Source organism: Ursus maritimus, unplaced genomic scaffold (assembly GCF_017311325.1).
Source record: "Ursus maritimus isolate PB19 unplaced genomic scaffold, ASM1731132v1 scaffold_8, whole genome shotgun sequence".
NCBI lineage: Eukaryota > Metazoa > Chordata > Mammalia > Carnivora > Ursidae > Ursus > Ursus maritimus.
In genome coordinates, this window is record NW_024426996.1 from 43,763,638 (window position 1) to 43,791,287 (window position 27,650).

The 27,650-nt window shown below is 40.5% G+C and overlaps 1 protein-coding gene and 1 long non-coding RNA gene across 3 annotated transcripts in view; one reads left to right on the plus strand and one right to left on the minus strand.

Annotated features, from left to right (window-relative positions):
• The window catches only part of LOC103672712, a 28,055-nt gene extending 12,906 nt beyond the window's left edge, over nt 1-15,149 (plus strand). The window contains exons 5-6 of one of the 2 annotated variants that reach the window (XR_005833409.1): nt 12,758-12,807; nt 14,192-15,149. This is a non-coding gene — a long non-coding RNA (uncharacterized LOC103672712). Of the gene's footprint in view, nt 1-12,757; nt 14,141-14,191 lie in introns of those variants that run through there. The other variant, XR_571223.2, reaches the window with a different exon arrangement.
• Nucleotides 4,061-27,459, minus strand: NIPAL1 (NIPA like domain containing 1). The gene is made up of 6 exons (XM_008701455.2): nt 27,261-27,459; nt 14,054-14,320; nt 9,978-10,034; nt 7,749-7,839; nt 5,663-5,823; nt 4,061-5,140 (listed from the first exon to the last, which is right to left on the minus strand). The coding sequence occupies exons 1-6, from the start codon at nt 27,304-27,306 to the stop codon at nt 4,521-4,523; spliced, it is 1,242 nt and encodes a 413-aa protein (XP_008699677.1). The 5' UTR covers nt 27,307-27,459; the 3' UTR covers nt 4,061-4,520.
• Nucleotides 27,460-27,650: the final 191 nt, after the last annotated feature.

Below are 27,650 nucleotides of genomic sequence, written 5' to 3' on the forward strand. Positions count from 1 at the left end.
TGATTGTGTAGGCTGGGTGGGAGGGAGGTCCCTCTGGTCTTAGGAGTGTCCCAGGACGGAGAACTGGTGTGAAGACTTGTCTTCTGCCGGCTGGTAGAGCTTGGCCTGCAGAGGTTGTACTCCCCCCAGCCATGTGGGAAGTTCTACATATAAAAACTAAAATGCCTTCTAGCTCAAGGGTTTTCTCCGATACTAATGGCATTTACACAGATTCATTTTTCCCTCCAGAAGAAAGGTTTTTCGTGACTTGTGACTGAAGGGGTCAAAGGGTGGTTCAGGCAGCCAGCTCTCTCACAAGGCTTTTTTGTTGTTTTTTTGCAACCAACCAGAGCTTTCAGTTGGAAAAAATATGTCGCTTGGTGTTATAAATAAAATTTAAGATTCTTGGTAACCTGTGCTTACCTCTTAGAGGCTTGCTCTACACTGAAGCCAGGGTGCTGTCATGTTTGATGAACAGTGAATGAACGCTCTGCGGGGATGCGCTGTCTCCACACACAGCCAGCTCCGCCAAGCCCCCCTTAGGGATGCTTACATTCAGTGGGTCAAGGAGTTCAGGGTGTTGGCAAGCTGGCCTGTTGGTTCTCACTCTGGCCCTAAGTAGCTATGTGATTTAAGGAATTGTGTGTTATTTCTTTCTTTATACAACGGTGGGAAAGAGGGGACATGGGATACTGTAAGAAAGAGGCCTTTTACGTCTTAGAGAATTCATTCCCATAGGAACAACTGAGAGGGTTGTTCTCAAAAATCAAAATAGGGAAAATTGATAAAGTTATAGTGATGTGGTCAATACATGGAGCAAAGTTTTTTGTTTGTTTTTTAAGTAAACTCTACCCCTAACCTGGGGCTCAGACTCCCACACAGAGATCAAGAGTCACGTGCTCCATGGACTGAGCCAGCGAGGTGCCCCCATGAAATGAAGATTAGTTCCACGGGGACTAGAAGGAAATTCACTGAGGGTTTGTAAATGTAAATTTTAACGTAATGCAATGCTACCAAATATTTTGATAATGCTTTCTCCTTTTAAATTTCTGAACTGAGAGATTTCATTATACTGACTGCTTTGAACACCTGTCTTGTTCAATACAATTATTTAAAGATAAGACAGTTTCTCCTACTTTTGGTTCAGGTGTCAAATCAATTATACAGGAAATGGTTTTGTGGCGAGCCTTCTTGTAAAAAACAGATTTCAATTTCAAGGAAAATGATAGACCAAAATTAACCTAAGTGCAGATTCTTTTTTTAACCTCAAAACTTAAAAAAAAAAAAAATCTCAAATCTAAACGGGTTATTTTTGCCATTACATATACTTAACTTCAATAAACTAAAAATTGAACTCCAACAACCATAATTAAACCACATTTTATTGCAAATGAAAAATATACAGAAACATTAAAATTTGTAAACTTTCTAAAATGACCAGTATGTATAAACATTGGAAAAATAGAAAATTTCATGACTCTAGAGTTTATTCAAAATATTTGAGAATATTTCATATATATTCATACAAATTACTTTTCCACAGAGTTTTGTTAGAATGTGAAGATTGCATTTAGTTCAGTTTTATGGGCTTTCAGAAAAAATATTTTTGTTGGATCACTTTGGTGTTGAGATAGTTATAATGATGGAATTCATTTTCACTTGGTTTCTTTAAAACAAGCTAATGTGATACAACTTAAGAAAAGATGAAGGATGTCTGAAAATTGGCAACTTATGGTCCTTAACTGTCTAGTAATAAGACTATAAGAATCCAAATGTTGATTCAAAGAGAACTAAATTCTGTTAAATGCCTCATACATCAGGCCTAACGTGGGTGCTTTCCGGGTATTTCATTCTGCACTCTTTAAACAAAGGCGTTAATTTCGTGCTGCTAAATCTGAAGAGTTTCATGAACATTCTCTGCAATCTGAACTAAAAATAACGTTCTTAGCCATTGACCTAAGAGTAAAATTATATAAAAAAATAAGATGAAACTATTATATTTACAGAATTTGGGAAAACTTTCAATCTGGCTGTGTGAACACAGCTTTGTAATCCCTAATGACCCATGTGCAGATATTCACATAATAAATCTTATGATACCTAGGTGAGATAAAGATATATATTAAGATATATACATATATGAAACTCCCAGTAAAGACTAACGTAGTTAGGCTGAATACAGGGATCCAGCATTTTATTCCTTCTTAGACAGTAGCTTCCCATTTGGGAAAAATTATTGTTAGTGTTAGATTTACAGTAACATTTTGGTTTTTCAATGCATAGACCCACCAGGGATTTTTAGAATTTTAAAAATATTTTATTGTTTCTGCAACCTATTTCAACTTGTTAAATCTTTCTCAGCCTTTCTCCTGGGCATGTATGTCAACACCAGTTCATTTTCCAATCTAGGGTACACATGAGTTCTTGTGTTCCATGAACCTTTAGCTGGGCACAGTACACCAAAGGCAAAGCTCTGTAACAGGTGACATTTAAGAAATACCTGACACTGAATTTCACTAGCGTGGAGAACCACCACGGCCTTAGGCTGGATGCCCTTAATTTCCTTACTAAGGAAGTATCCTGGAGAAACCAGTAGAATTTTTCAATAGGGAAAAAAAGAACTTTCAAAGAATTTCTACCATTTTTAAACACTACCTTTTCAGAAAATACTTTTCCTACAAACTTGTGTTCATAGCTTATATATCTGATATACAATTAAACAGCGATCAACAGAGTAAACGCGTACTTGACCTGAGGTATCAACCCATGTATCTTCCATGGATTATCAATTGTCAAAAATAAGAATGCACTGGGGTGCACTCAACACTGACCTGTGCTGAAGACACTGTTGATAGCCCTTTCCAGCTTCATGGTCACCTCAGGACATCCCTGGGAACATCGGTCAGAGCTCAACAGAACTGGAAAATGCCTATGTCAGTTGAACAGAATTCTCGATTAGAGAATTTATTATTATTACCCAGGATGGGCTTGAGCTAGATTACAAACAAACAAATAAAACTAATAAAATCTGATGTTGGAACAGAAAAATCGAATCAACCCGAAGTGGTTTTTTTGTTTTGTTTTTGTCTTAATGTCGTAACTTTTTGGTTAGGATTTTTGTTTTGATAGAAATAAGTTTAGTCTGGAATTAGGTAATTTCTTTCTCATGAAATCAGTGAGTGATCTGTCCATAAACATGAAAGCCAAACCACCAAAAATGTTACTCCTGCTGTGCACTTGGAGACAGGAAAATTGTACAGAAGTCTTAATATGCAAAAGGTATTTTTCTGTAGTAGTCCCTGAGGTCTTAATATTTTGTTTTCTGGGAAGTTCACTCCCCTTCCTATTCTCCCAAAACCTTCTCAATAAAAATGTATGGAAAATATGGTCAGGATGAAATTCAACAGAAAAAGACAATCTACCACTTATTGTGGTAGGATATGTATATTGTTAAAAAGGTTAGTGACTAACTATAATTTCCTTAATAATGGTGAAAGTGCCAAATTTCAAGAGAACAATTATGATAACTCATTCAGGGTTTTGCAAAGATTTTTTTCTAATTGTTTCCAAACAGTCTGTGGAAAACTTACCCTTTGGGGATTAGACATTTGAGAAAATTGAGGTGTACCATATAATTCTAAAGTAATGTACCAGTTACTTTTACAAAATCTCTCTGTCAACAGGAAAAATGACCTTTGGGATAACAGAGAAAGGGACAAAGTGAATATAAGAAACCCTAAAGCTGAAATCACTTGGACTTCTCCAGAAATTCAATTTTGTCTTACATTGTTCAGGTTTGAGTTAAAAGAAGCCTTGAATGTAATCATTTGCATTTTTTGTGTGTGTGAAAAGAAAAAAATACTGTGTTTCATTTAAAAATTTCTCTTCCTCTTCATTCTCCAATTTTGAATTGGTAATAAATTTTTCTGATATGGCAATGAATTACAATTCATAAGCCCTTCACGGGCTGTGTGTCTGGTGCATTCTAGCCCACCAAGGAGCAAATTTCCAAGGTAGGCCTATTTTTTTCTTTAACACTCACTCTTTAGCTATCTAGTTTAGAAAGAAGGAAATTATAGAAGTGGGGGGGGGGAGCATCAGTAACTTCTCTTCTCAGTTTTAATAATTTGAAACTATGACTCATCAGAGAATGATGATTGATACTCTGCTTATCAGCACATAGTTAAGTTTATCTATGAATTACTAAGAATAGCAGCCAAAGAAATGAAGAGCCACCTGGCAGAAACAAATCTATTGTGACCAGAAGAGATTACTCAGAGACTCATATAACTCTAACTTCTTTTGTGCTTAGAGAATATTTCAAGTTTGTAGAAATGAAAAACAGTAGAAGTCTTCTGGAAGAGGATCCACACCTTGATTTTGAAATTTGATGGCCAAAAGGAAGGCTTTGTTTTGGGGGGGGGGGGCTCACATCTAGATTGTTAGTTAGAACTTTAAAAATGTCAGCTTTCCTAATAGTTCTTCAAAAAATCAAGCATTTATCCTCTCCAAATGTCTTATGTGGTTAAAGTTCAGGGTTTCTAGAGACTTTGATCCTCAGTCTTGCTAAACAAGGTAATGTCATCATTGAATCCTGGGGTTGAACATTCTGTGTTCTCTAGTAAGACATACTTGTCTTCACCACCATTCAGAGACAGGACTTCTTTCTGAGTAGTGGAAGTCAGGTCACTCCAGGTAATGTCAGTGTGCTTAAAAGCATGTAGAAGGAAGATGCCATTGATGATGGTGAAGAACCCGCTCAAGGTCCCGATGATATCTCCAGCTTTCATGCCGTACCATTCTTGGAATAAGATGGCGGAGCAAGTTACAACCATGGATGTGAAGAACACATAATAAATGGGAGTCACAAGAGATGTATTAAAGGTGTCCAGTGCCTTGTTGAGATAGTTAATCTGTGTCGTCACCGAGAGCACAAGTACAGCCAGCAAAACAAAGACCAGGGGATGCTTGTAAACTGGCTTCCATTCCAACAGTTCCTTAATGGCAATTCCCAGGCCCTTGACAGAAGAAACTGAAAATGCTCCAATCAATGAACAGATTGAAATGTAGACCAATATATTGGTCTGTCCCTTCTTGGGAGCCACAATCAAAATCAGCACCAACGAGATCACAGTTATGACTACAGCAAAGGAAATAAATCCTGTTTGGAAGAGAAAAGAATTCAACTTCAGAAAATGCTAATAGGATCATATCTTTTGGAAAATCTTGTTAGTCATGAGTTAGGAGTGTAAGTGTTTCAGAAAGGGAAGTGAAATTAAATTAAAACAACAAAAACAAAACAACATTTTTCTGCATGGCTCTCGCCATTTTACAATGGACCTTCACAAATGATCATTTGAATTTCACAGATAACACTATGAGGTACGGCAGGTATCATCTGATTGACTTTTTATTTTCAGAGGGGGAAAGTGCCCAAAGTTGGAGTTGGCGTATATGCTTTTTGTCCCTCCTATCCCCATCTCCTTTCAGTGTGTCGAGAGCAAGCATGGATGGACCAGTACGTTGTGTCACCTTTACCGAAGACTTGTAATACAGTCAAAACTTACTGTATCATACAACCCACAACGAGGCTTGAAGGGAGCCTTTTACAGTATTACAAACTCATCTATGAGGAGAGAAAGTGGAACAGAATCTGAGTGTTTCTTTTGGTTGAATCACAGACCTGGGTCTCTCAATTTCATTTCCATTTCATGCAAAGAAGTGACTTCCTCTTCTTGTGGGGCATGGATAACCATCACAGTTGACCCCAATATACTTAATATACAGCCTATTTTCCCATGAATGTTCAAGTGCTCATTTAAAAAGTAGGAAGACAATATTGCACTGTTGGGAGAAGAAAAAAAAAATCACTCTCATTCAATTAACACTGGATTCCATAGCAGCTGACAAGTCACACTGTGGCACCTACCACTCTATCCCAGTTGCCAATCAACTGATCTGAATATGCTACGGGATGCTGAAAACCCTGATTAGTTTTAAGACTCAGAAATGGTCAGTCAAGGGGCGCCTGGGTGGCTCAGTCGTTAAGCGTCTGCCTTCGGCTCAGGGCGTGATCCCGGAGTCCTGGGATCGAGCCCCACATCAGGCTCCTCCGCTGGGAGCCTGCTTCTTCCTCTCCCGCTCCCCCTGCTTGTGTTCCCTCTCTCGCTGGCTGTGTCTCTCTCTGTCAAATAAATAAATAAATAAAATCTTTTAAAAAAATGGTCAGTCAAATCTGTTTCCTTTTTAGCAAAAGGGTTTTAACAGACATTCTGAACCAATGTCATCTTCCCAAGAGAGGTAGATCCCACTCAATTAATTTTCAGTTTCCCCATCTTCTCCCACAAAGCCAAAGAAAATGGAAGATCTTTTACATCTTACTGGCATAATTCATTGAGACTATGTGTGCTCATGAAAGCTTCAAAAAAAGATACATGTCTAAAGAAGAACCGCTCTGCTCGGGGCTGGTATTTAGCTAGTGCGCACAGTACAACCATATGGGTTGTCAAAATACTGGAAGTATTTTCTTACCAGCTGCTACCGCCCTGATACTTTCACTTACTCAGCAGTCCCCACTCTTGGGTTGCCATGGCCTTAGGAAGTTCTGTGGGCGCCGCCATGGACACAGACTATGCCACCCTGCTGCTCCACCAAACAGGTCTGCCGTGGCTCCCGCACACCCACCTCCTTCCCTTGATGCCCTGGCACTCCCACGGGGGTATGATCTGGACAGAGGTGCACCTGAGACTGTGGTCCATTACCTGGCGCCTTCTTAGAGCCATCCTCATGCGGCCACGTGTGAGGACTTGTGAGCCTCAGCCAAAATACTGCTACTACTAAGAGTTACGGTTCCATGCATAGACAGGGTTCTAGAGCTCTATGTGTACTGACTCATTTACTTCTCAAACAGTCCTACAAAGAAGGTGAAAAGAAGTGGGTTGGCCTAGTCATAGGCTTTCTACTAGAGGTGGATAATGGAGAGAAAAGGAATAGAAAAATTACAATAAATAAAAGAGTTGCTTAGCTGTAAGAGTTCATGCGCCCACTGAACACGTTCATTTGGGATCATGATAATGACCACTCAGAAAAATGAGATCTGTGTTCTATGAACATGAAAATTATTCCTGTTTCAAAAGGTCTCCAAACATAACTATCTGGCAAACAATGGAAGACTTTAAGTGAGAGTTGAAATTTAACCCAAACACTGTGCTTTTAAAAGTCCTCTGACCACTATGGTCATTGACCACCATGACAACAGAGAGGATCGAATGGGCAATGTGTTCAGGTGAGAGAGAGAGAGAGAGAAATCTGTGAAACTCTTTGAATAAACGTAAACATAACACATGATTACTTTATATTAGCAGGAAACCAGGCCCACTCTCAGAGGTTTTCTAAATACAACACAATTTATTCCCTGCTTCTACTGCTCTTTCTTGTGTCTTCTCAAATGAGCTGTATGAGAATTTGTTTTAAGATATGCTTAGCAATGTATTTCTTGTGGTTTATACTCATCACGGCACTGACATCTCTATGGAAACCAAGCTCAGGGATGCCTGGGTGGCTCAGTCGGTTAAGCGTTTGCCTTCAGCTCAGGTCATGACCCCAGGGTCCTGGGATCCAGTCCCGCATTGGGCTCCTTGCTCCGCGGGGAAACTGCTTCTCCCTCTGCCTGCTGCTCCCCCTGCTTGTGCTCTCTTTCTCTCTCTGACAAATAAATAAATAAAATCTTAAAAAAAAAAAAAAGGAAGCCAAGTTCATTTCTCACGTACCTTATGAGAACACTCAGAGCGCCCAGCGGGGTGACCAAGGTGGCAGGTGCAAAAGCATAAGCTGCAAAATTGGCCACTTCTCCGGCTCCCACTGGAAAACAAGCCACAGTAGTCATATGAGAGATGGACTTACTTGTCAGAAGAGAAAACGCAATGATACATGCAAAGTGATGGACTTCTATCCCGAAGATCCTGACAGATCCAGCTCAAAGGAACAGTTTAACTTTTTCTAACGGAGGGTGGGAGAGGACTGCTATTAAGGGAGGCAGAGAAACTGTGATTACCTGGTGATATAAACTCAATGCGAAAAGTGGTGACAGATGAATACACATTTTAAGTAACTTCCAATAGAGATTTTAGTTCTGTCACTAACAAAACCATATTTGGTCACTTCGATAAAATCTAATTAGAGGTAGTTTGGGCCTAAGCAAAGAATAATTCTACGTGCTCAAGAATGCCTACTGTTAGCGCATTAACAAAAAAACCATGCGGCAAATTAGAATGCTCTGCAGAGACCTACTGACCGGCGGGGACAGCCAGAACTGCCTACCACGGGCCCAGGGGGCCAGCGCCTCTGATTGTCGATGATCCCAAAGCACCTTAACGGTATCTTAGAAGCTCAAGGAGACCCAGAGGGCAGCTTTAAAATCATAAAGATGTGCTCCTGCAATCTTTCTCTTATCTGAAGAACTCCAGACGTCTGTGAGATGATTTCTAGAGTGAGGGAAACTCCCTCTCAGGACAAGACTCTTGTCTTGGGGCCAAATTATTCTTGTGGGTCACAACTGAACATTTGCCCACAAATGTAGTATTTCATGAGGGCAACCTACGCCAAGAAAACACTTAGACTGTAGAGAGAGTCTCTGGAACAGATAAAAGACACCAGAATACTTTTTCTTTTCCCCTCTGTGGTTGCTATGCTCCTGGCCTCCCCCTCTCCTGCAGCCAAATCTGCAGGAGTACTCAGGTTTGGGGAAATATAACACATATAGAAACTTCCAGAACAGAACAATTGGGAGACTGCTTTTCTAAGAAGAGCTATGGCAGTTTTCTTCAAATATGAAACTTTCTTGAATACTTGATAGTATTTATATTTTAGCTCTATTGACAGCTTTCCAGGAAAATATTAATTTCATGATTGAAGTGCTGTATGTTTGTCACTAGATAAAATCTAGCCACATAACATTCTCGTTATATTTTCATCCTATCGTGTGGGTAGAGGGTGAGGAGACACAAGGAGAGAGAGAAAAGGAGAAAAAGTCATCCAAAATATCTATCTGGAATCTTCTCGATTCAGTCCCTGTCAACTTTTATTCCAATTAAGTAAGAAAACAGAAAACACCTTAACAACGGAAAGGGCTATACAAGTTTAAATTTAAATAATTTTTATTTATCATCTTTTGAGATGCTAATATTAAAGAAAAGTTATCCAATTCTTTTGCATAAGAGGACCACACCAGTCCTGAAGTGTGTCACTTGGTACGGGAAAATAAATGGAGTCTGAGGCTTCTTGATACAGAGGGTGATGGTGGTGAGAAACGAGAGTCTCCCACCTTCGGAAGTTTTAGGTTTGGGATTTAAGACTATTCAGAGGAGTTAGGGGAGGAGATAGAAATCTTCAAAAGTGCCCATGAGCGAGAACACTGCCTTCTCTGCACACCGTATGAGCCTCTATAAAGTGCTTTCCCATCCAACAGTCTCAGGTAGTCCTCGGGGCAAGTCTGGGAGAAGGGGAGGGCCAACAAGCTTCATCTTCTCTCCATTTGTTCAGTGCTAAGCAGCCAGAAGGGACTTTAATCTACCCATGTTTTGGTTCTGACCAGGAAAATGCACCCATTCCTTAGAAAACATGCAGCTAGAACCGTCACTGATTTGAATTAGGAGCAGGGAAATGTGGGAAGAAGGCATTTTCCTCCATTGTTCTGGGGAATAAAATATAATCGAAGGAGAAGCTTGTGATAAAATATAATATTTCAAATGTTAACTTTTCCCCCTTGCATTCCAAGATAGTATTGAGAACATGGAGGTGCAGGGAGAGAAGAGGAATAATTAATTCTAAAAATATACGACATATTTTATATATAAGACAATATATTATACCCACACGAAAATTTCTAGACTTGAATGCCATCCTTCACCAAGAAGATAAAAGTAATCAATGTTAAACAATTCCGTGTAATTTATTTATCATTTTACAAGCAAACACTATTCTCAGCAGTAAGCACTTACTTGAGAGTAATCCTGCCCACCAGAGCCATTCCTTGAGGTAAGAATGTCCACCTTGTCCTAGGAACATAATAAAAATTAAAATTAGGTTCTAAAGTGGAGGAAGAAGGTTTGAAGAACTGACTGCTAGGAGAAGTAATGCAATATGGTTGGAAAAGGCAAGACTGAAGTGGAGCCTGCTTTCAGGTAAACAGGCTTGAGCAATGGAATGCAGAAAAGGCCCATCAGGAGACCCACCTCAAGATGGCCACAGGCCCTCACTGACCATTGGGCTACTTACAACTACACACAGTCGGCTGAAAAAGGGAGAATTCCATACGTCCCCATACCTCTTTATCTTCCCATTTAGAAACAGCCCCCACCTCATGGCAGACAGCCTCTCCCCTGCGGCCCTGCCCACCACACCCTCTGGTCTATTCACTCAACTTCTGTCTCCTTTGTTCTGCCTCAGGTGAATTCTTTCACCTCCCACACCAGTGGCTTCCACCCTATCGTCGCCCCACATTTGGGGGCCCCCACCCGATCGAGAGACACACCACTGAGACCCCACATTAAGGCCAACTCAGTATAGCTAGTCTTCAGCTTATTTACTTGGTCATTCCTAAGGATCTCGAACTGCTTTCGATGACATCACTTTTCATTTGTATAGAAAGTAAGTTTTTCATTTGCAAGAATTTTACTTCATCATTAGACTTACTGTATTTATGCCCGCCAGAGGTGTGGGCACAGAATATTGTAAGCCCTCAATTCTTTGTTTTGGCTACAGTTAAAATTAAAGACAGAAACCCATAAATTGTAAATTATATTGCTACCTAATGAGGACCTTAAAGGGAAGAAGATGGTTGACAGAGCTTTCGAGATTTTGGATAGTCAGTCAGAGAATAACAAGCTTAAGCCAGCTGGACTCTTCCTCATTCTCTACTTTAGCGTTATGAAATTGAGTTTCTTTCCAGTCTACTGAAAACGATAGAAAGCTTTCCTCAATATTCCAAGGGTTATCTTTTCTTTACTGTAATCTGTGACCTAAAGTCATTGTTATGTTTGCTATAGAAAATGGAATTTTCTCACCAATTTTAATATACTTAATCCTATGGATTTGACCTCTCTGATGTTGTTATAATTAAACTAAACAGGATGTAGTAGCTGTGAAGATTATCTTGCAAAGTAGTTTATTTATTTAGGATTTTCTTCTTACAAAATGTGCAAATGATTAAATTGGAATATTACAATATAATTTCATAATCTGTCTTTAAAAAACTTAATTATCATAAATACTTTCTCATGTCCTTAATTACTGGTTGAATATTATTTCAAAATCTGACATATCATTATTTACTTAACCTGTGTGCAGCTACACACACACACACACACTGAGTTTCTACTTTTGTTCTCATTATATAAAACCCTTAAATAAATACTCTGGTATGTAACTATAGGTGGTATACTTGTTCACCTCTTAAGATAAATTTCCAGAAGTGGAATTACTAGGTTTTAAGACATTGACATTTTTTAAACTTTACCAAATTGCTCTTAGGAAAGTCTGTACCTGTTTATACTGCCTCCAGCAATGTTTGGGAGGGCTATTTTGTTTCCAGAGTCCCTTACCAACACAGGGCTTTTTAAAGAAAAAACGAAACCTTGTTAAAATGACAGGCAACAGGGGAACCTGGGTGACTCAGCTGGCTAAGCATCCAAGCGTCTGACTCTTGATTTCGGCTGGGGTCATGATCTCAGGGTCATGATCGGCTCTGTGCTGGGCGTTGACGCCTGCTTCAGATTCCCTCTTTCTCTCTCCCTCTGTCCCTGACCTCCCCTCCCCTAACCAAAAAAAAAAAAAAAAAGAAAAATGGTAAACAACCCAGGAGCTCCTTTTTATATGATGGTATCTCTTTTGATACTAGTGAAATAACATTTACTTATATATGTTTTTGGACACTTGCATTTCTTATTTTGTGAGTTTCTTGTTTATGTATTTGCCTATTGTATCTTAGGGTACTAATCTTTTTCTTATCAACTGTGGATCTTAATATCCTTTGTCTGTCATGTATTTTGGAAACACTAAACTAAAACTAAAAGCAAATGACATATGAGCCTGGGACTGGTGGGGGGCGTTTCCATGTAGGATTTTAAAAAAAAAATCAATCCAGATAGTCTCTTCCTTTATACAGGATAGATTCTTCCTTTATCTGCATGCTTAGAAAGACCTTCTTTTAGGTTTCTTGAGAAAAATAATTTCATTTTAAATTCCTGAATGGTATGAAGTAGAACTCATATTTTTTCCTCTAATTTTTGCCAATTGTCTTAACACTTTTGATTGAATAATCCATCCTTTCTCCAGTGGATTGAAAAGCCACTTTTATTTATTTATTTAATTATTTTTTAAAAGATCTTATTTATTTGACACAGAGAGAGAGAGAGTGAGTGAGCGCAAGCAGGGGGAGAGGTAGAGGGAGAGGGAGAAGTAGGCTCCCCGCTGAGCAGGGAGCCTGATGTGAGGCTCCATCCCAAGACTCTGAGATCATGACCTAAGCAGACGGTTAACCCACCGAGCCACCCAGGCGCCTCCATGTCCCTACTTCTTAAGCCACATTTTAAGAAATCATCTCTTAACTAATCTTGGATGTTGTCTGCCTTGATGCACAGAAAGCTTTTTAAAAATAGACACTGTAAGGACTTTTGTTTGCATGGTCATGCACTGATGGTTAGATGTTCCCATCTAATATCAAATATCTAATATGGCCACAGTAGCCTTGATAACCAAAGTCTTTTTTCCCCATCTTTAGGGACCTACACTGAAACAACCATAACCAACAGATGCCAAGCTGCTGTGTATGTGAGTAAACACTGTTTTGTTTCACACCTGAGTGCTGTACAGCTATTCTGGATTGTATATTGTGTTCGTGTATTTAGGCTTTGATTCATAGTAACTTCTCATATTATAGAATTGATTTGCACTGAACACAAACTGTAAATAAAAAGGTCTGAAAGAGCAAAAAAAAAATACAGGAGAGCAGACCTCATGTTACATATTCTGATGACAAAAAAAAAAGAAGGAAAAGGGACATAAGAAAACTGTGGGAGGTAATACATATGTTTATTATCTTGATTATAGTGATGGTATCACAGGTATTTTCATATGTCCAAACTCATCAAATTGTATACATTAAATACGTGAAGTGTTTGTATATTGACTACATCAAAATGGCAAAAAAAAAAAAAAAGCAAAAAAGAATGCATAGAAGTTCATGGTTAATGAGGGGTAGTTAAGCTGAGTTACTCAGCGTGTGAAACGTCACTATAAACAGCAGCCTAATTCTATTGCTATCCATTTATTGATTTAACAAATATTTATTGGGTCTTAAACACTATTCTAGGGAAGGTTCCTGCTCTTCTCCATCTGCTATCAATCAGCGAGTAAATAAGCAATACATTTACAATGACAGATTATTTTAGGTACAATGAAGGAAACCCTTAGCGCAATAAGAGAGAGTAAAGGGGGGGTTGGTGAGGGACACCTCCCCAGACAGGAAAACCAGCGAAGGTGCTGATACTTGAGCTGAAGTCTGACGGATGAGTCAGCCAAATGAAGAGAGTCCCAGGGGAAGGGAAAAGACCTGGAGGTGGCAAAGAACTTGGTCTATTCTGGGAAGCAGAGAAAAGTCGGTGACAGGCAGGGTATCAGAAGATACAGCTGGAGAGGTTGCAAGGGCCATTTTACACAGGAGGTAAGAGACTGTGGAAAGGTGTTTGGGTTTAATTCTGAGTGCAAAGAGAAGCCACTGATTGTTCTAAGCAGGGAAGTAGCGTCTGACCTTGAATACTGAAATTGCACACAAAAGCTATGAAAGAAGGACTCAAGTCACACTCTCAACCTCTGGGAACAAGAACTTTAGTTTCACCCCAAAGGAGACACAGCTGGCTCAATCCTAAAAACTGCGTGGGAGATTTGCTAAGAACAGAGAATAGGGGTTAAGATAGAGACAATAAAATATTATTACTATAGCACTAAGGTCTTACAACAGGGTCATTTCTGCAGTTGCTGCAGAAACCTGAATTGGCTAGTTGCATCCGTTTCTTACCAGCTCTGGTAACGCCCTTCTTGGCCAGTTGCAAGAGGCCCTTCTTTTTCAGTATGAAGCTGGAGCCAATGAAAATACTTGAACCGATTGCCAGCAGCAGGCCCACATACAGACTGTATTTGTTTTCGACTTTTGCAGAAGTGCTCAAGTTGCTTCTGCTGGAATTCAGGTCCCTGTAGAGGACAGAAGAAGCCAGCGGCTGTGACACGTTTGTGATCTCACACCAGGCCTGGGAGGAGTTGGGGCAGAGCAGAGACAGCACGTAGCCTGGAAAAAAGCACAGAAGGAAATGTCAACAAACACAAAAGGGAGATACATTAATATTTACTCCTTTTTTCTCCGAGAAAGAGAAACCCGAGTGGACGGTCCTGAGACTGATTTTTTACTACATGGAGGAACGTTCCCAGCCAGTGGTTCACATGCCTGTGGACAAGTTCAGTTTGGCTCCCACAGGTTCTTAAAATGTCTTTAAAAGGGTTTAGTTGTTATCATTTACAAAAGAGAGCTGTCACCTGAAAGTCTGACTTCCTCATGTAAATTGGAGAATCTGGCAATACTTGCTCGGCTCTTCGTTCCAGCAGAACGGCACCTGCCAGAGCAGCAAGGGTAGCGTGTGGCGTTGCCACAGCTCAGCCATTCCTCACGCCCCCCAGACCCACCGCCCTCCTCCACCCGGTCAGCGTGGCTCCTGGAAAGCAGGGTTCGCGATACCTGAGTGTAGGGACAGGCGTCACGATCCACTGTCTGCATCTTATAGGAAATTTAGCTAACCTGCTTGGTGGGGTGATGGTGCATCTCTGAAAATGTGTTCAAAGTGGGTTTAGTTTTCTGTACCACTTTCCCTATAAGAATGATTTTTCAGGTCTACTCATCTACCTTCTCCTAAATAAAATCTAGTAAAAAAATGAGTTAAACATCAGTATGCTTTTCTTAGAATAGGACTCAAATAAACACGTAAATCTACTGAACCAGACCCATTATTTTCAGTGTCTTAGAATTTTAAAGCTAAACACTAAAACACAAAGTGAACCCACTGTAGACAATATAAGGAACTTTTAAATCTGTTCTCCACTTGAAAAGCTACCTGCCAGCAAGGTGATAGTGTGACAAGATTTTCTGACCCTCTTCTCAACTTTTTTTTCCTTTTTTTTTAAACTTTATTTTATCAAAATGCAATTAACATATAGTGTATTATTAGTTTCAGAGTAGAGTTCGGTGATTCATCAGTTGCATATCACACCCAGTGCTCATTACATCACATGCCCTCCTTAATGTCCATCGCCCAGTTACCCCATCCCCTCCCCCACCTCCCCTCTAGCAACCCTCAGTTTGTTTCCTAGAATTAAGAGTCTCTTATGGTTTGTCTCCGTCTCTGGTTTTGTCTTGTTTTATTTTTTTTCTCTCGTCCCCTGTGATTCTCTGTTTTATTTCTTAAATGCCACATAAGAGTGAAATCATATAATTGTCTTTCTCTGTTTGACTTATTTCACTTAGCATAGTACCCTCTAGTTCCATCCCCATTGTTGCAAATGGTGAGATTTCATTTTTTTTTGGATGGCTGAGTGATATTCCATTGTATATATACCACAGCTTCTTTATCCATTCGTCTGTCGATGGACATCTGGGCTCTTCCCATAGTTTAGCTATTGAGGACATTGCTGGTATAAACACTGGGGTGCAGGTGCCCCTTCAGATCACTGTTTGTATCCTTTGGATAAATACCCAGTAGTGCTATTTCTGGGTCATAAGGTAGCTCTATTTTCAACTTTTTGAGGAACCTCCATACTGTTTTCCAGAGTGGCTGCACCAACTTGCATTCCCACCAACAGTGTAGGAGGGTTCCCCTTTCTCCACACTCTTGCCAACATTTGTTGTTTCCTGACTTGTTGGTTTTATCCATTCTGACTGTTGTGATGTGGTATCTCATTGTGGTTTTGATTTGTATTTCCCTGATGCCGAGTAATGTGGAGCATTTTTTCATGTGTCTGTTTGCCATTTGTATGTCTTCTTTGGAGAAATGTCTGTTCATGTCTTCTGCCCATTTCTTGATTGGATTATTTGTTTTTTGGGTGTTGAGTTTGATAAGTTCTTTATAGACCTTGGGTACTAGCCCTTTATCTGATAAGACATTTGCAAACATCTTCGCCCATTCTGTCGGTTGTCTTTTGGTTTTATCAACTGTTTCCTTTGCTGTGCAAAAGCTTTTTATCTTGATCAAGTCCCGATAGTAATTTCCTTTTATTTTTATTTTATTTTATTTTTTAAAGATTTATTTATTTATTTTACAGAGAGAGAGAGAACAGGAGGAGCAGAGGCAGAGGGAGAGAGAATCTCAAGCAGACTCTGTGCTAAGCATGGAGCCTGACACGGGGCTCAATCTCACCACCCTGAGATCATGACCTGAGCTGAAACCAATTGTTGGATGCTTAACTGACTGTGCCACCCAGGTGCCCCATTATTTCATTTTAATTGAAGTATAGTTAACATACAGTGTTACATTAGTTTCATTTTTTCCAGTTTCATTTTTTCTTTAAAAAAGCATATTTTCCCATTCTGAATTACTCTAAACAAAAAAGACAAAGAAAAACAAATAATCTACAATTTTAGAATTCAGTGAAAAAAATTAGTTTTACATCCCCCAAAATCTTAGAAGGCATCTGAACAAAAGACAGTTTGACCAAATGATGTCTTAGGGACAAAATGTTGGTAACTGGATATGCCTCCCTGGCATAACATTATGCAGTTATCTGAACTTACCACGTACAAAGTTAAGAAACAACATTAAAGTGCAGGTCCCTAAAAAGGTAAAATAATGGCATTCAAGCTTTTCATGATTATTATTTCACTTATTTCTATAAGTTGAAAATGAATCAACTTTGTTTCAAAGATACAGAATAGATTCTAAGTCAAAACTTCTAAGTATTCCAAGGAGAATTATTAGGACTTTAGGGATATTCTGTAACACTGAGGAATTTTCAGGCAGGTTGTTTTAAGAAGAATTGCCTATCTTCAAATAAGCCAGCCGTTGGCAAACAGTGTTCCAGTCACTGTTCATCTCATTGAAAACCCAAGAATGGAAAGTGATTTTTATAGTAAGAATTTCCATTACATGAATTCCTGGGAAAACATGTGACTGGACTTTCCAGTGAATTGCATGGCTGCACTGGTGTTACTTACTATGTAATTAACATAACCATTCCAAAACTTCATCTCTGAAAACAGTGTAGGCAGGGCTCATTCCAGTGAAACAATATTCTTTCTAAGCTGTTGACATAGCAATGTTTCCAACATCTTAGGGGGTGTGGGGGCAGAGGGTGATAAGGGAAAGCAAATAATCTTTGTTGCATTTTGTAAGTTCTTATTGTGAGTAGTAGCTATTAATGCTGCAAGTTTTATGGCAGGAAAAATAATAAAAATCTTGTCTCGTTTCTGACCTTAGAACTTAAATTGTTTTACATTGGGTGCCTATTGGGGAGAGAGCCTACAGCAGATGTGACTGAAGGAGGGACTGGAGGAGTGAAGTGTGGGGTAGGGGGTGTGGAGTGGGGGGCAGGGGACAGATGGGTGAAGTAGAATGTGTGGGCAGGGAGTCTGGAGTATTTCAGAGGAATCAGAGATATCTCAATTGGCTTCTTAAGATTCTAGTAAGCAAAGTAATTATCCAGGGAGTTTAAACTTTATTCAACATACAGAAAATCTATTACATTCATTATGTTTTATTTTCATAGATACTATGACAGCTCTCTAAAGTGACTGTCCCAGTTTGTACTCCTGCCAGCAGGGAGCACATATTACTTTTTTTTTTTTTTAAAGATTTATTTATTTATTTATTTGACAGAGATAGAGACAGCCAGCGAGAGAGGGAACACAAGCAGGGGGAGTGGGAGAGGAAGAAGCAGGCTCATAGCAGAGGAGCCTGATGTGGGGCTTGATCCCACAACGCCGGGATCACGCCCTGAGCCGAAGGCAGATGCTTAACCGCTGTGCCACCCAGGCACCCCAGCGCATATTACTTCTTTGGTATTATTCTTATTAATTTTTCTAAATATTGAGTAATTAATATTTAGAAAATATGTGTCAGTTATAAAGAAGAACTCAATACACACCAATGTGTCAACCACCTAATTTAAGACATAAAACATTACCTCTCAGAAGTGACAATATCCTGACTTCCTGCATAAGATCGCTTTTCTTTAAAAAAAAAAAAAAGATTTCCCTTATATGACTATATCTTTAAAGAGCAAAGTGTTAAGTTTTGCTTCTTCTGCACCTTATAAAATGTAAATCACACAGTACGTATTCTTTGGGGACTTGCTTGTTTTTGAGATTTATCAGTGTTGATGCGCGTGGCTGTAGGACTTGTTTTTGCCCACTGTTCTACAGAGTTCCGCTGTGTGACTACCTCACAATTAGTTTTCCTGTTTTACAGCTGGTGGACATTTGAGTCGTGTACAATGTTTATACTCTCACAAACAGTACTGCTAAACTTCTTAGTGATGTTGAAATATATGTAATTCATGATATTTGACAATTTTTGACCCCATAAACATAACAGTTTCGTAGGGGTGAACTTAATACGCATCTTCCACGTACAAGTGTGAAAGTTCACTTACACACAAACTAAAAATTTCGAAGTAAAGTTAAGTTTTCTATGGATTTTGTGCCTCTCCTCACCTTGAGCTCTGTTACTATCTCTAATCATGGACAAGTTGAATTTTTACACGTGATTTCAGTTTCCTCATCTCTAAAATAGGGGAGTTTGACTCAGCGATTCTGAAGATGTCTTCTGTAATTCTGTGATTTGATCATACACAATCTTTGTTCCCAGAGTAATTTACTTACAATCCCAGTGGCTCATAAATGTTGTTGATACACCAGCTTTAAACTCACGGGCACTTGTAATCGAAAGACGTTTTAAAGAAACTGATGCCAAGATATTAAGTTACTTGCCAAAGCCATGTAATTGTCAGTATTACAGCCAAGTAGCAACCCAATTCCCAGGCCAGTATTCTTTTTCTTTCAGAAGAGTGAAAACATAAAGTACAAAGAAAGCCAGCTAAAAATTATTATTAATGTTATACAAAGATGCAATGCTTCAAATAATCTTTTCAAGTACAATTTGCCTATAGATAGAGAATAATACTTTAAATTATTCAGGTAATTACATACAGTAGGAAAGCTGGTTCCTAAGATGTCAATGATTACATAAAACTGCTTTTTCAATCACTACAAGATATTTCCAGTTTGAGGAAATCATTATGTCACCATCTATTTTATGTGTTAGTTTGGCTTATTATTCAGCAAATAGTTACTCCCTTACCCCTCCTGAAGTGGGCAGAATATTCTTCCTCTGCTGTCAGGCTAGAAGTGAGTTGGTGGCCAATGGGACAGCAGCAGAGGGGACATGAGGACAGGCTTCCAATGCATTTACGTAGTTCGGTTTACTCTCTTGCACCTCGGTATTGGTTAGGAATAGAGCTTCCCTCAGCAGCTGCTGCCCCTTCAGCCTGAGCCCCAAATGAAAAGATCCAAGCTCATCCCACATGAAGGAGCCAAACCCAGGTGGCCATGTAGCCTGAGGCAGAGACACCCAGGAGAACCCAGGCTAGATCAACCAACCATCAGCCAACCTACAGACACATAGGCAAGAATATAGGACTGTTGTTTTCAGCCATTGCATTTTGGGCTGTATGTTACATAGCAATAGCTGACTGATATACTTGCCTATTCCTATTAGCATACAAAGAAATATGAATGAATTTCTTTATGTCCCCTGAAAAGTAGTCTCCAAATATCAGCCAGTGTGAATTAGATTATGTCACTCCCCTGCTTAATTTCCCTCCCCCCCCCATGAGTTTTCATTGCAGTTATAACAAAATCTAAACTCCTAATCCTGAACTCTTTAAAAGCTTTACACGCTCGGAAGCCTGCTCACCTCTGACATCACGTTGCATCTCCTTCTCTCTCCCTCATTCTCTGAAATAACACTAGCCGTCTTTTCACTCACTGATTCAATAATTATTGAGTATCTACTGTCTGGCTGGCATTTTCTAGAAGCTGGGGATACAATCGTAAATAAAGTAGAATTCCTGCTCTCATGTGTATTCTAATGAGGGGCAACAAAATAAACAAGTGAACTAATAACTATATAATATGTTGAGTACGATGGAAAGCAGGAAGAGTAGCATAAAGGATTTTTTTTAATTAAGTGGACAAACCTCTCAGCTATGTGTAAATGCAAAAACCCTGAGGCAGGACTGTGCTTGAGGCTGACTGGGGTGGTAGAAGGGAGATGGCCTGAGATGACGTCAAGATATAGCAGGGGGCAAGATCAGGTGAAATGAGTCTTTAGATGAGTAGGTCCAGTCTTGTCATTTCTCCCTCTAAAATTCCACAATGGCTTCCCTTCTTTTTTAGGAAAAATCTAAAATTCCCACCACAGTCTACAAGAGCCTATAGAATCCTGCCTCCAGTTCTCCCTAACCACATTCCCTACAATTGCTTTTTGTTTGTTTTTGTCCTGTTGTTTTCATAGGCTAAATTCCTTCTCACCTCAAAGCTTTGTTACTTGTCACTTAGCCTTGGTAGTTGCAGCAGAGCTTTCAAATGTCACTTCCTGGGCCACCTGGGTAGCTTAGTTGGTTAAGCATCCGACTGTTGATTTCAGCTCAGGTCATGATCACAGGGTTATGAGATCGAGCCCCCCATCCGGTTCTGAGCTAAGCATGGAGTCCACTTGAGATTCTCTCTTTCCCTCTCCCTTCTGCCCCTCCCCGCTCTCACTCCCTCTCTCTCTCTCTAAAATAAGTAAATAAATCTTTAAAATGTTACTTCCTCAGAAAGGCCTTCTCTGCCCTCGCACTCTAAAGGAACTTCTCTGGGGCGCCTGGGTGGCTCAGTCAGTTAAGCAGCTACCTTCAGCTCAGGTCATGATCCCGGGGTCCTGGGATTCAGCCCCGCATGGGGCTCCCTGCTCAGCGGGTAGCCTGCTTCTCCCTCTCCCTCTGCCAATCCCCTTGCTCATGCTCTCTTGCCCTCACTCTCTCAAATAAATGAATAAAGTCTTAAAAAAAAAAAAGGAACTTCTTAGTCGCTTTCCATCATAACACTGTATCATCATTATTTAATGCTGCTGATGAAACAAACTTCTTCTCACAGCTTCATTATGACTTTATAACAACATTGTACATCCATATATCTATTTCTTTTATTCACTCAACAAAATAGTTGTTGAAAACCTACCATGCAAGGCACTATGTTAGGTATTCATTTATTCAACCCTTTGCAAATTCTTATTGGGCAATTCCTGAGTACCAGGCCCTGTTCTAAGTACGGGTGAGACAGTGACCAACAAGAGAGGTGAACAGGTCTTTGTTCTCATGGAGCTGACAATTTTAGTGAGAGAACTATCAAACAGGAACAAGGGGAGCAGAATAGAAATGAGAAATAATTTAGAGAAAATTTGGCACATAATGACAACTGATTGTGAGCAAGTATGGAAATCAAGTCACAGTAATATATCTACATATAAACTCCTTAAGTCTGGGTAAGAAGACCATTATTTCAATTAACCAAAGTAAAATTGAGAAGACACTACTGATTTAAAAAAAAAATTAAGGGGTGCCTCAGTCGGTTAAGCGTCCAACTCTTGCTTTTGGCTCAGGTCAGGATTTCAGGGTCCTGGTATCGAGCCCTGCATCAAGCTCCACACTCAACGGGGAGTCTGTTTGAGGATTTTCTCGCTCCCTCTCCCTTTGCTCCTCCCCCCACTCATTTGTGTGCATGCTCTCTCTTTCTTTCTCAAACAAATAAATAAATCTTTAAAAAAAAAACAAAAATGGTGTGCCTGGGTGGCTCAGTCGGTAAGCATCTGCCTTCAGCTCAGGTCATGATCTCTGGATCCCAGGATTGAGACCCACGTCAGGCTTCCTGCTCAGTAGGGAGTCTGCTTCTCTCTCTCTCTTNNNNCTTTCCCTTTGCCCCTCCCTACCCTCATCCTCTCTCTCTGTCTCTCAAATAAATAAAATCTTAAAAATTAAACAAATCTTACCACTATCAGCATGTTTAGAAGCCAAGTACTCTAGGACTGCTGACCATCAGACTTCCTACATAAACTGCTGCTCTTTTCACCACACTTTACAACCTGTACATCACTAAAGTTACTAAATGTTAAAGGTAAAATAGATAAGAACTTATGAAACTCAACACCCCCAAAACAAATAATCCAATTAAAAAACAGGCAGAAGACAGGAATAGACATTTCTTCAAAGAAGACATACAGATCATCAACAGACACATGAAAAGATGTTCATTATCACTTACCATCAGGGAAATGCAAATCAAAACTACAAGGAGATAATACACCTGTCAGAATGGCTAAAATCAACAACAGGTATTGGCCAGGATGTGGAGAAAGGGGAACCCTCTTGCACTGTTGGTAGGAAGGCAAACTGGTGCAGCCACTCTGGAAAACAGTATGGAGGTTCCTCAAAATATTAAAAATAGAACTATCCATGGGGCGCCTGGGTGGCACAGCGGTTAAGCGTCTGCCTTCGGCTCAGGGCGTGATCCCGGCGTTATGGGATCGAGCCCCACATCAGGCTCCTCTGCTGGGAGCCTGCTTCTTCCTCTCCCACTCCCCCTGCTTGTGTTCCCTCTCTCGCTGGTTGTCGCTATCTGTGTTAAATAAATAAATAAAATCTTTAAAAAAAAAAAAAAAAGAACTATCCTACAATCCAGAATATAAAAACACCCCTATGTTTATAGCAGCATTATTTACAATAGCCAAATTATGGAAGCAACCCAAGTGTCCATCAGTTGATGAATGGATAAAGAAGATGTGGCATATACATATGTATACAATGGGTATTATTCAGCCGTAAAAAAGAATAATATCTCGCCATTTGCAATGACATGGATGGAGCTAGAGAGTATAATGTTAAGCGAAATAAGTCAGTCACAGAAAGACAAATACTATATGATTTTATTCATATGTAAAATTTAAGAAACAAAACAAACAAGCAAGGGAGGAAAAAAACAGGAAGAGAGATAAATCAAGAAACAGACTCTTGGGTCACCTGGGTGGCTTAGTCGGTTAAGCATCTGCCTTCGGCTCAGGTCATGTTCTTGGGGTCCTGGCATTGAGACCCCTGTGTGGGGCTTCTCACTCATCAGGGAATCTGCTTCTCCCTCTCCCTCTGCTCCTCCCCCCAGCTCATGCATGCTCTCTCTCTCTCAAATAAATAAAAAAATCTTAAAAAAAAAAGAAAGAAAGAAATAGATTCTTAACTATAGAGAACTGATGGTTGGGGGGGCATGGGTGACATAGGGGACGGGGATTAAGGAGCACTGGGTGGTGTATGGAAGTGCTGAATCACTATATTGTACACCTGAAACTAAAATTACATTGTATGTTAACTAACTGGAATTAAAATAAAAACTTAAAAAAATAAAAACAATTATGTATTAAATATTAGACTCAACTATTTTTAGCATATTGTTTTCTGAATAACCTTTAGTGGAGAATCTTAACTACCTTTGAGTACTTTTGAATTTCAGCACTTAGGACATCTATGGATGGTTGGAAAAACAACTTGCAAAAATCTGGAGGAAATTTTTTTTTTAGTGCAATAGAAAAGCAGCTATATATTACACAAAAAAATGAAGTTTTTCCTGATAATGGAAGTTGTGTTCACTTGGTGGAATTTTGAGAAATGTTTTGACATAGATGTCTTTAAGAGTAAAATCTCAGAGTCGTTAAAATGAATACCACTGCATCCAAGAGAACCAGAGAGTGGGGATGGGCACCTACAGAGAAACAAAGGCCCAAATAATTTTGTGCCTGGTTTGATCACTAATTATGAAACATTATTCAATTCTTTGGGCCTTGGTTTCTATATCTGTAAAAAGGAGATAATGACTACCTAATAAAACACAGAATTTAATTACGTGTCAAGATAAACATACATTTTTATGCAAACCCGTTTTGAAAATTTAAGATTATATACACGAATATGGGACATACCCTCATCAGTACAAGAGAGATACAGCTGGTTCTCAAAGAATGCAGTTCCTTAATTTCTTCCTCTCAAAATCATGCCAGGCTGAATCAGCCCTAAAACCCATCTATGTCATTCTTTGCTCTGCTAGCTGGCTGCACCCTGGAAAAGTGGTCCACATGGTCAAAGAAAGCTTTGAAAACCATTGGATCCCTCTCCATCTCCAGCTTATTCTCCCTACTGCCAAACCAGGTCAGAATTCTCAAGCAGATGCATTGGGATATATGGTTTGAACTCTTTACAGCCTAGTCTTTCTGTCCTGTTTCCTCATAACCCCATAGAGTTCCTGGCCACATAATCTTCATGCAGGTGGGTGTATTTCTTACACCGTATTTTCATGGTGTCATATTTTCAAATTAATAAGCCTCTATTGGCTGTTGGACTCAAACTGAGATGTGTGGAATATGTGATATAGTCTGAAAAACCTAAATGAAAAAACACCCTTCACAGTGTTATATATATATATTTATAATTTTTTTTTTAAAGAAAATTTTGGATTAGGGGTGCCTGGGTGGCTCAGTTGGTTAAGCATCTGTCTTTGGCCCAGGTCATGATCCCAGGGTCCTGGGATGGAGCCTGTATCCACCTTCCTGCTCAGTGGGGAATCTGCTTCTCCCTTTCCCTCTGCCTCTCCCCCCACTCATGCTCTCTCTCTCTCTCAAATAAATAAATAAACGAAATCTTTTTTAAAACAAAGAAAGAAAAGTTTGGATTAGAAGTCTTTTGACACATCTATGGTTTTAAGAGTAAAAAACAAAGTATGGCGTTAACTTTTTCTTTATGGAAGTCCAGCTGGAATGCTCTATCCTTAGATCTCATGATGAACTCTTTGTCATCTGGATCTCAGCTCAAATAGAACTTTCTCTAAGGGACCTTCCCTGAGTACCCAATCTAAACATCCTCGACTCTCTCAATACATTATCCATGACACCTACCACTCTTGTAATGTCCTTTTTTATTCATGTGTTTGTTGCATGTTATCTGCCTCCTACACAGTGAGCTGCATGGGAAGCTTACTAGAGTCTAGGACTAGACTGTCTTACAAACCCGTCTATAGCAGCACCCATGTCAGTGCCTGGCACATAGATTCTTGTTATTTGAATGAATGAATGAATGAATGAATGAATGAATGGAAAATTGAGCCTTTACTCCATGTCAGGCTCTGAACCTGTGCTTCATATGTAATCTGACAACTGTAAACTGTACAAATTATTCCCAATTTATAGCTGAAGACTCAAGGAGGTTAAGTCATAGCTGAGAAGACTGGTGCCAAAGCCTAATCTCTTCCCACTATTGATAAGGATTCTGATTTCTCTTGTCTTTCCCACACAATTAATTATAATTAATCACAGGTATTAAGCATTGAGTTTGAATACATCTTGTTGGAACTAAATGCATGAGTAAAGCAGGAAAAACATCTAAGTTCAAACAAGCAAGGGTAATTCACAAACCCTCCTTACAGATCTTGGGTAAACAAGGGTGGATATACTATTAATAGTCTGACTTACTGGTTTAGGAATTATTTAGACAAAGGTCATGCAGTCTATCTAGGAAATAATTCCAGATCCAGCGGCTTTAGTAGCCACTTCCAAAACTTCAGCTTTTGAGTAGTTTGTGAGTTTTTCAGGCATTTTCTCTTTCTTTGTGTCCCTTCTCTCTCTTGCTGGCAATAGTTTTGGCTAGTTCACTGATACCCTCTCCAACTCCCTCCAGCCCCCCCCCCTTTTCTTTAGTTTAAACTCTCTGCATCAAAGAATAATTTGGAGGAGCCAAGTGGAGAGGAAACCCAGGAAGTTGTTAGCAACTTTGGAAAGGCATTCTTGCCACGCCCTTCACTCCTCCCACCTTCATGTCCTTACCGGGTAAATTAGAAATCAGCCCTCGCCTCGACGCGGGGAAAACTGTCATTTCAGTTGAGACACACCCTTCCTGTCAGCCGGTGCGCTCCCAGGTATTCCCGTCCCTACTTTTTTTTTTTTAATTTTTTAATTTTAATTTTATTTTTTTAATAATATATTTTATTATGTTAGTCACCATACAGTACATCCCTGGTTTTTTTATGTAAAGTTCGATGATTCATTAGTTGCGTATAACACCCAGTGCACCATGCAATACGTGCCCTCCTTACTACCCATCACCAGCTTACTCCATTCCCCCACCCTCCTCCCCTCTGAAGCCCTCAGTTTGTTTATCAGAGTCCATAGTCTCTCATGCTTCATTCCCCCTTCTGATTACTCCCCCTTTCTTTATCCCTTTCTTCTCCTACGGATCTAACTAGTTCTTATGTTCCATAGATGAGAGAAACCATATGATAATTGTCTTTCTCTGCCCGTCCCTACTTCTATCCTGGCTCACACGCACGTTCTGTACCGTGACTTCGGAAAGTGGGCCAGTGTTGTAAACACCTGGCAAAGAGCAAGTGGCCTGACCCAGCGATTTTTCAGGATTCCGTGGGGGTCCGAAACCCCAGCCCAGCAGGCAGTTAACAAACCTACCAACGACTGAGCCCAGTTCCCGGATCTCCTCTTCTGTTGGGCTCTGGCCTTAAGTAGCCAAGAAGTGACTGCACAGCGAGTCAGACGCGAGGCTAGCAGGGTTGCAAAAGTTTTCATCTCGAAGACAGATGTGGACGACCCAGGCGGGTCCAGAGCCCTCCTCCGAGGCCGAGGGCGCCTGACCTCCCCCACAGGGTCTGACCCTCTGGAGCCAACGCAGGGCGCAACACAGACTCCCGCCCAGTCCCGGGGCACGCCCTCTGCCCACCAGGTGACTTCGACCGCCGACTCTGGAAGCGAGTCTGAGTCAGAGGAAGCGTCTTTCTGGGACGAGACTTGGGAATATTCCCCCAGCACCCCGATTTTCCCCGTCCCGACACCCAGCACGCTGTAATTTACATGGGTCTGTCTCCTGGACCAGAGAGGGAGCCACGTATGTCTATCTTGTTCTACTCAGGCTTTCCCAGAGTCTGGCATATTGTACGCACCAATAAATATCTATTGACTGGCTCAAAGACTGAATGAGTAAACGCGCGAATGAATGCGTTACGAGTCGGTGTATTCATTTCTTTTCTCCTCAAGTACCCGGGACCGCCCACCCGGTCTCGTCACCACCCTAGATGCCAGGTCCCTGGGCTGGGGAGAGACACTCACCTTCCTGGCAGGGCTCTCCAGGCGGTAGCCTCACCTGTCCCCCCATGGTCCCCAGTCGGGGCTTCTCGGAACAAGCTGTCGCTCCTCTTCCACCCCGGCCTCTCCTCCTTCCCAAGGAATCGCGACGGGGCGGAGCTGTAGTGTATGGGACTGGTGAGCGCTCACTCCACCCCCGGGCAGCTTCAGCCAATGGGATGGATGGACCTCCGCGCGAGCCACGCCCCCGGGGTCTTGGCTGGGAACTAGTGCCCGGTGTTTGGACCGCGGCTGCAAATCCTGGTCCCTCCTGGGACAGGCGGGAGCGGCAGCGGCCTCTCTGGTGNGGTGCGGCTGGAGCCGCGCAGGGGACACTTCTCAGGGTCCCTCAGAGCGTGGAGGCCGCCGAGCCAA

Bases quoted from the DNA above. Each gene is read 5' to 3' on its own strand.
- NIPAL1 (XM_008701455.2), bottom strand. From the start codon at position 27,306: ATGGGGGGACAGGTGAGGCTACCGCCTGGAGAGCCCTGCCAGGAAG. The intron at 14,321-27,260 runs GTGAGTGTCTCT...GCTTTTTTCCAG, and splicing joins TGGAGAGCCCTGCCAGGAAG to GCTACGTGCTGTCTCTGCTC. The intron at 7,840-9,977 runs GTAAGTGCTTAC...CTTGTTTTCCAG, and splicing joins GTGGGCAGGATTACTCTCAA to TGGGAGCCGGAGAAGTGGCC.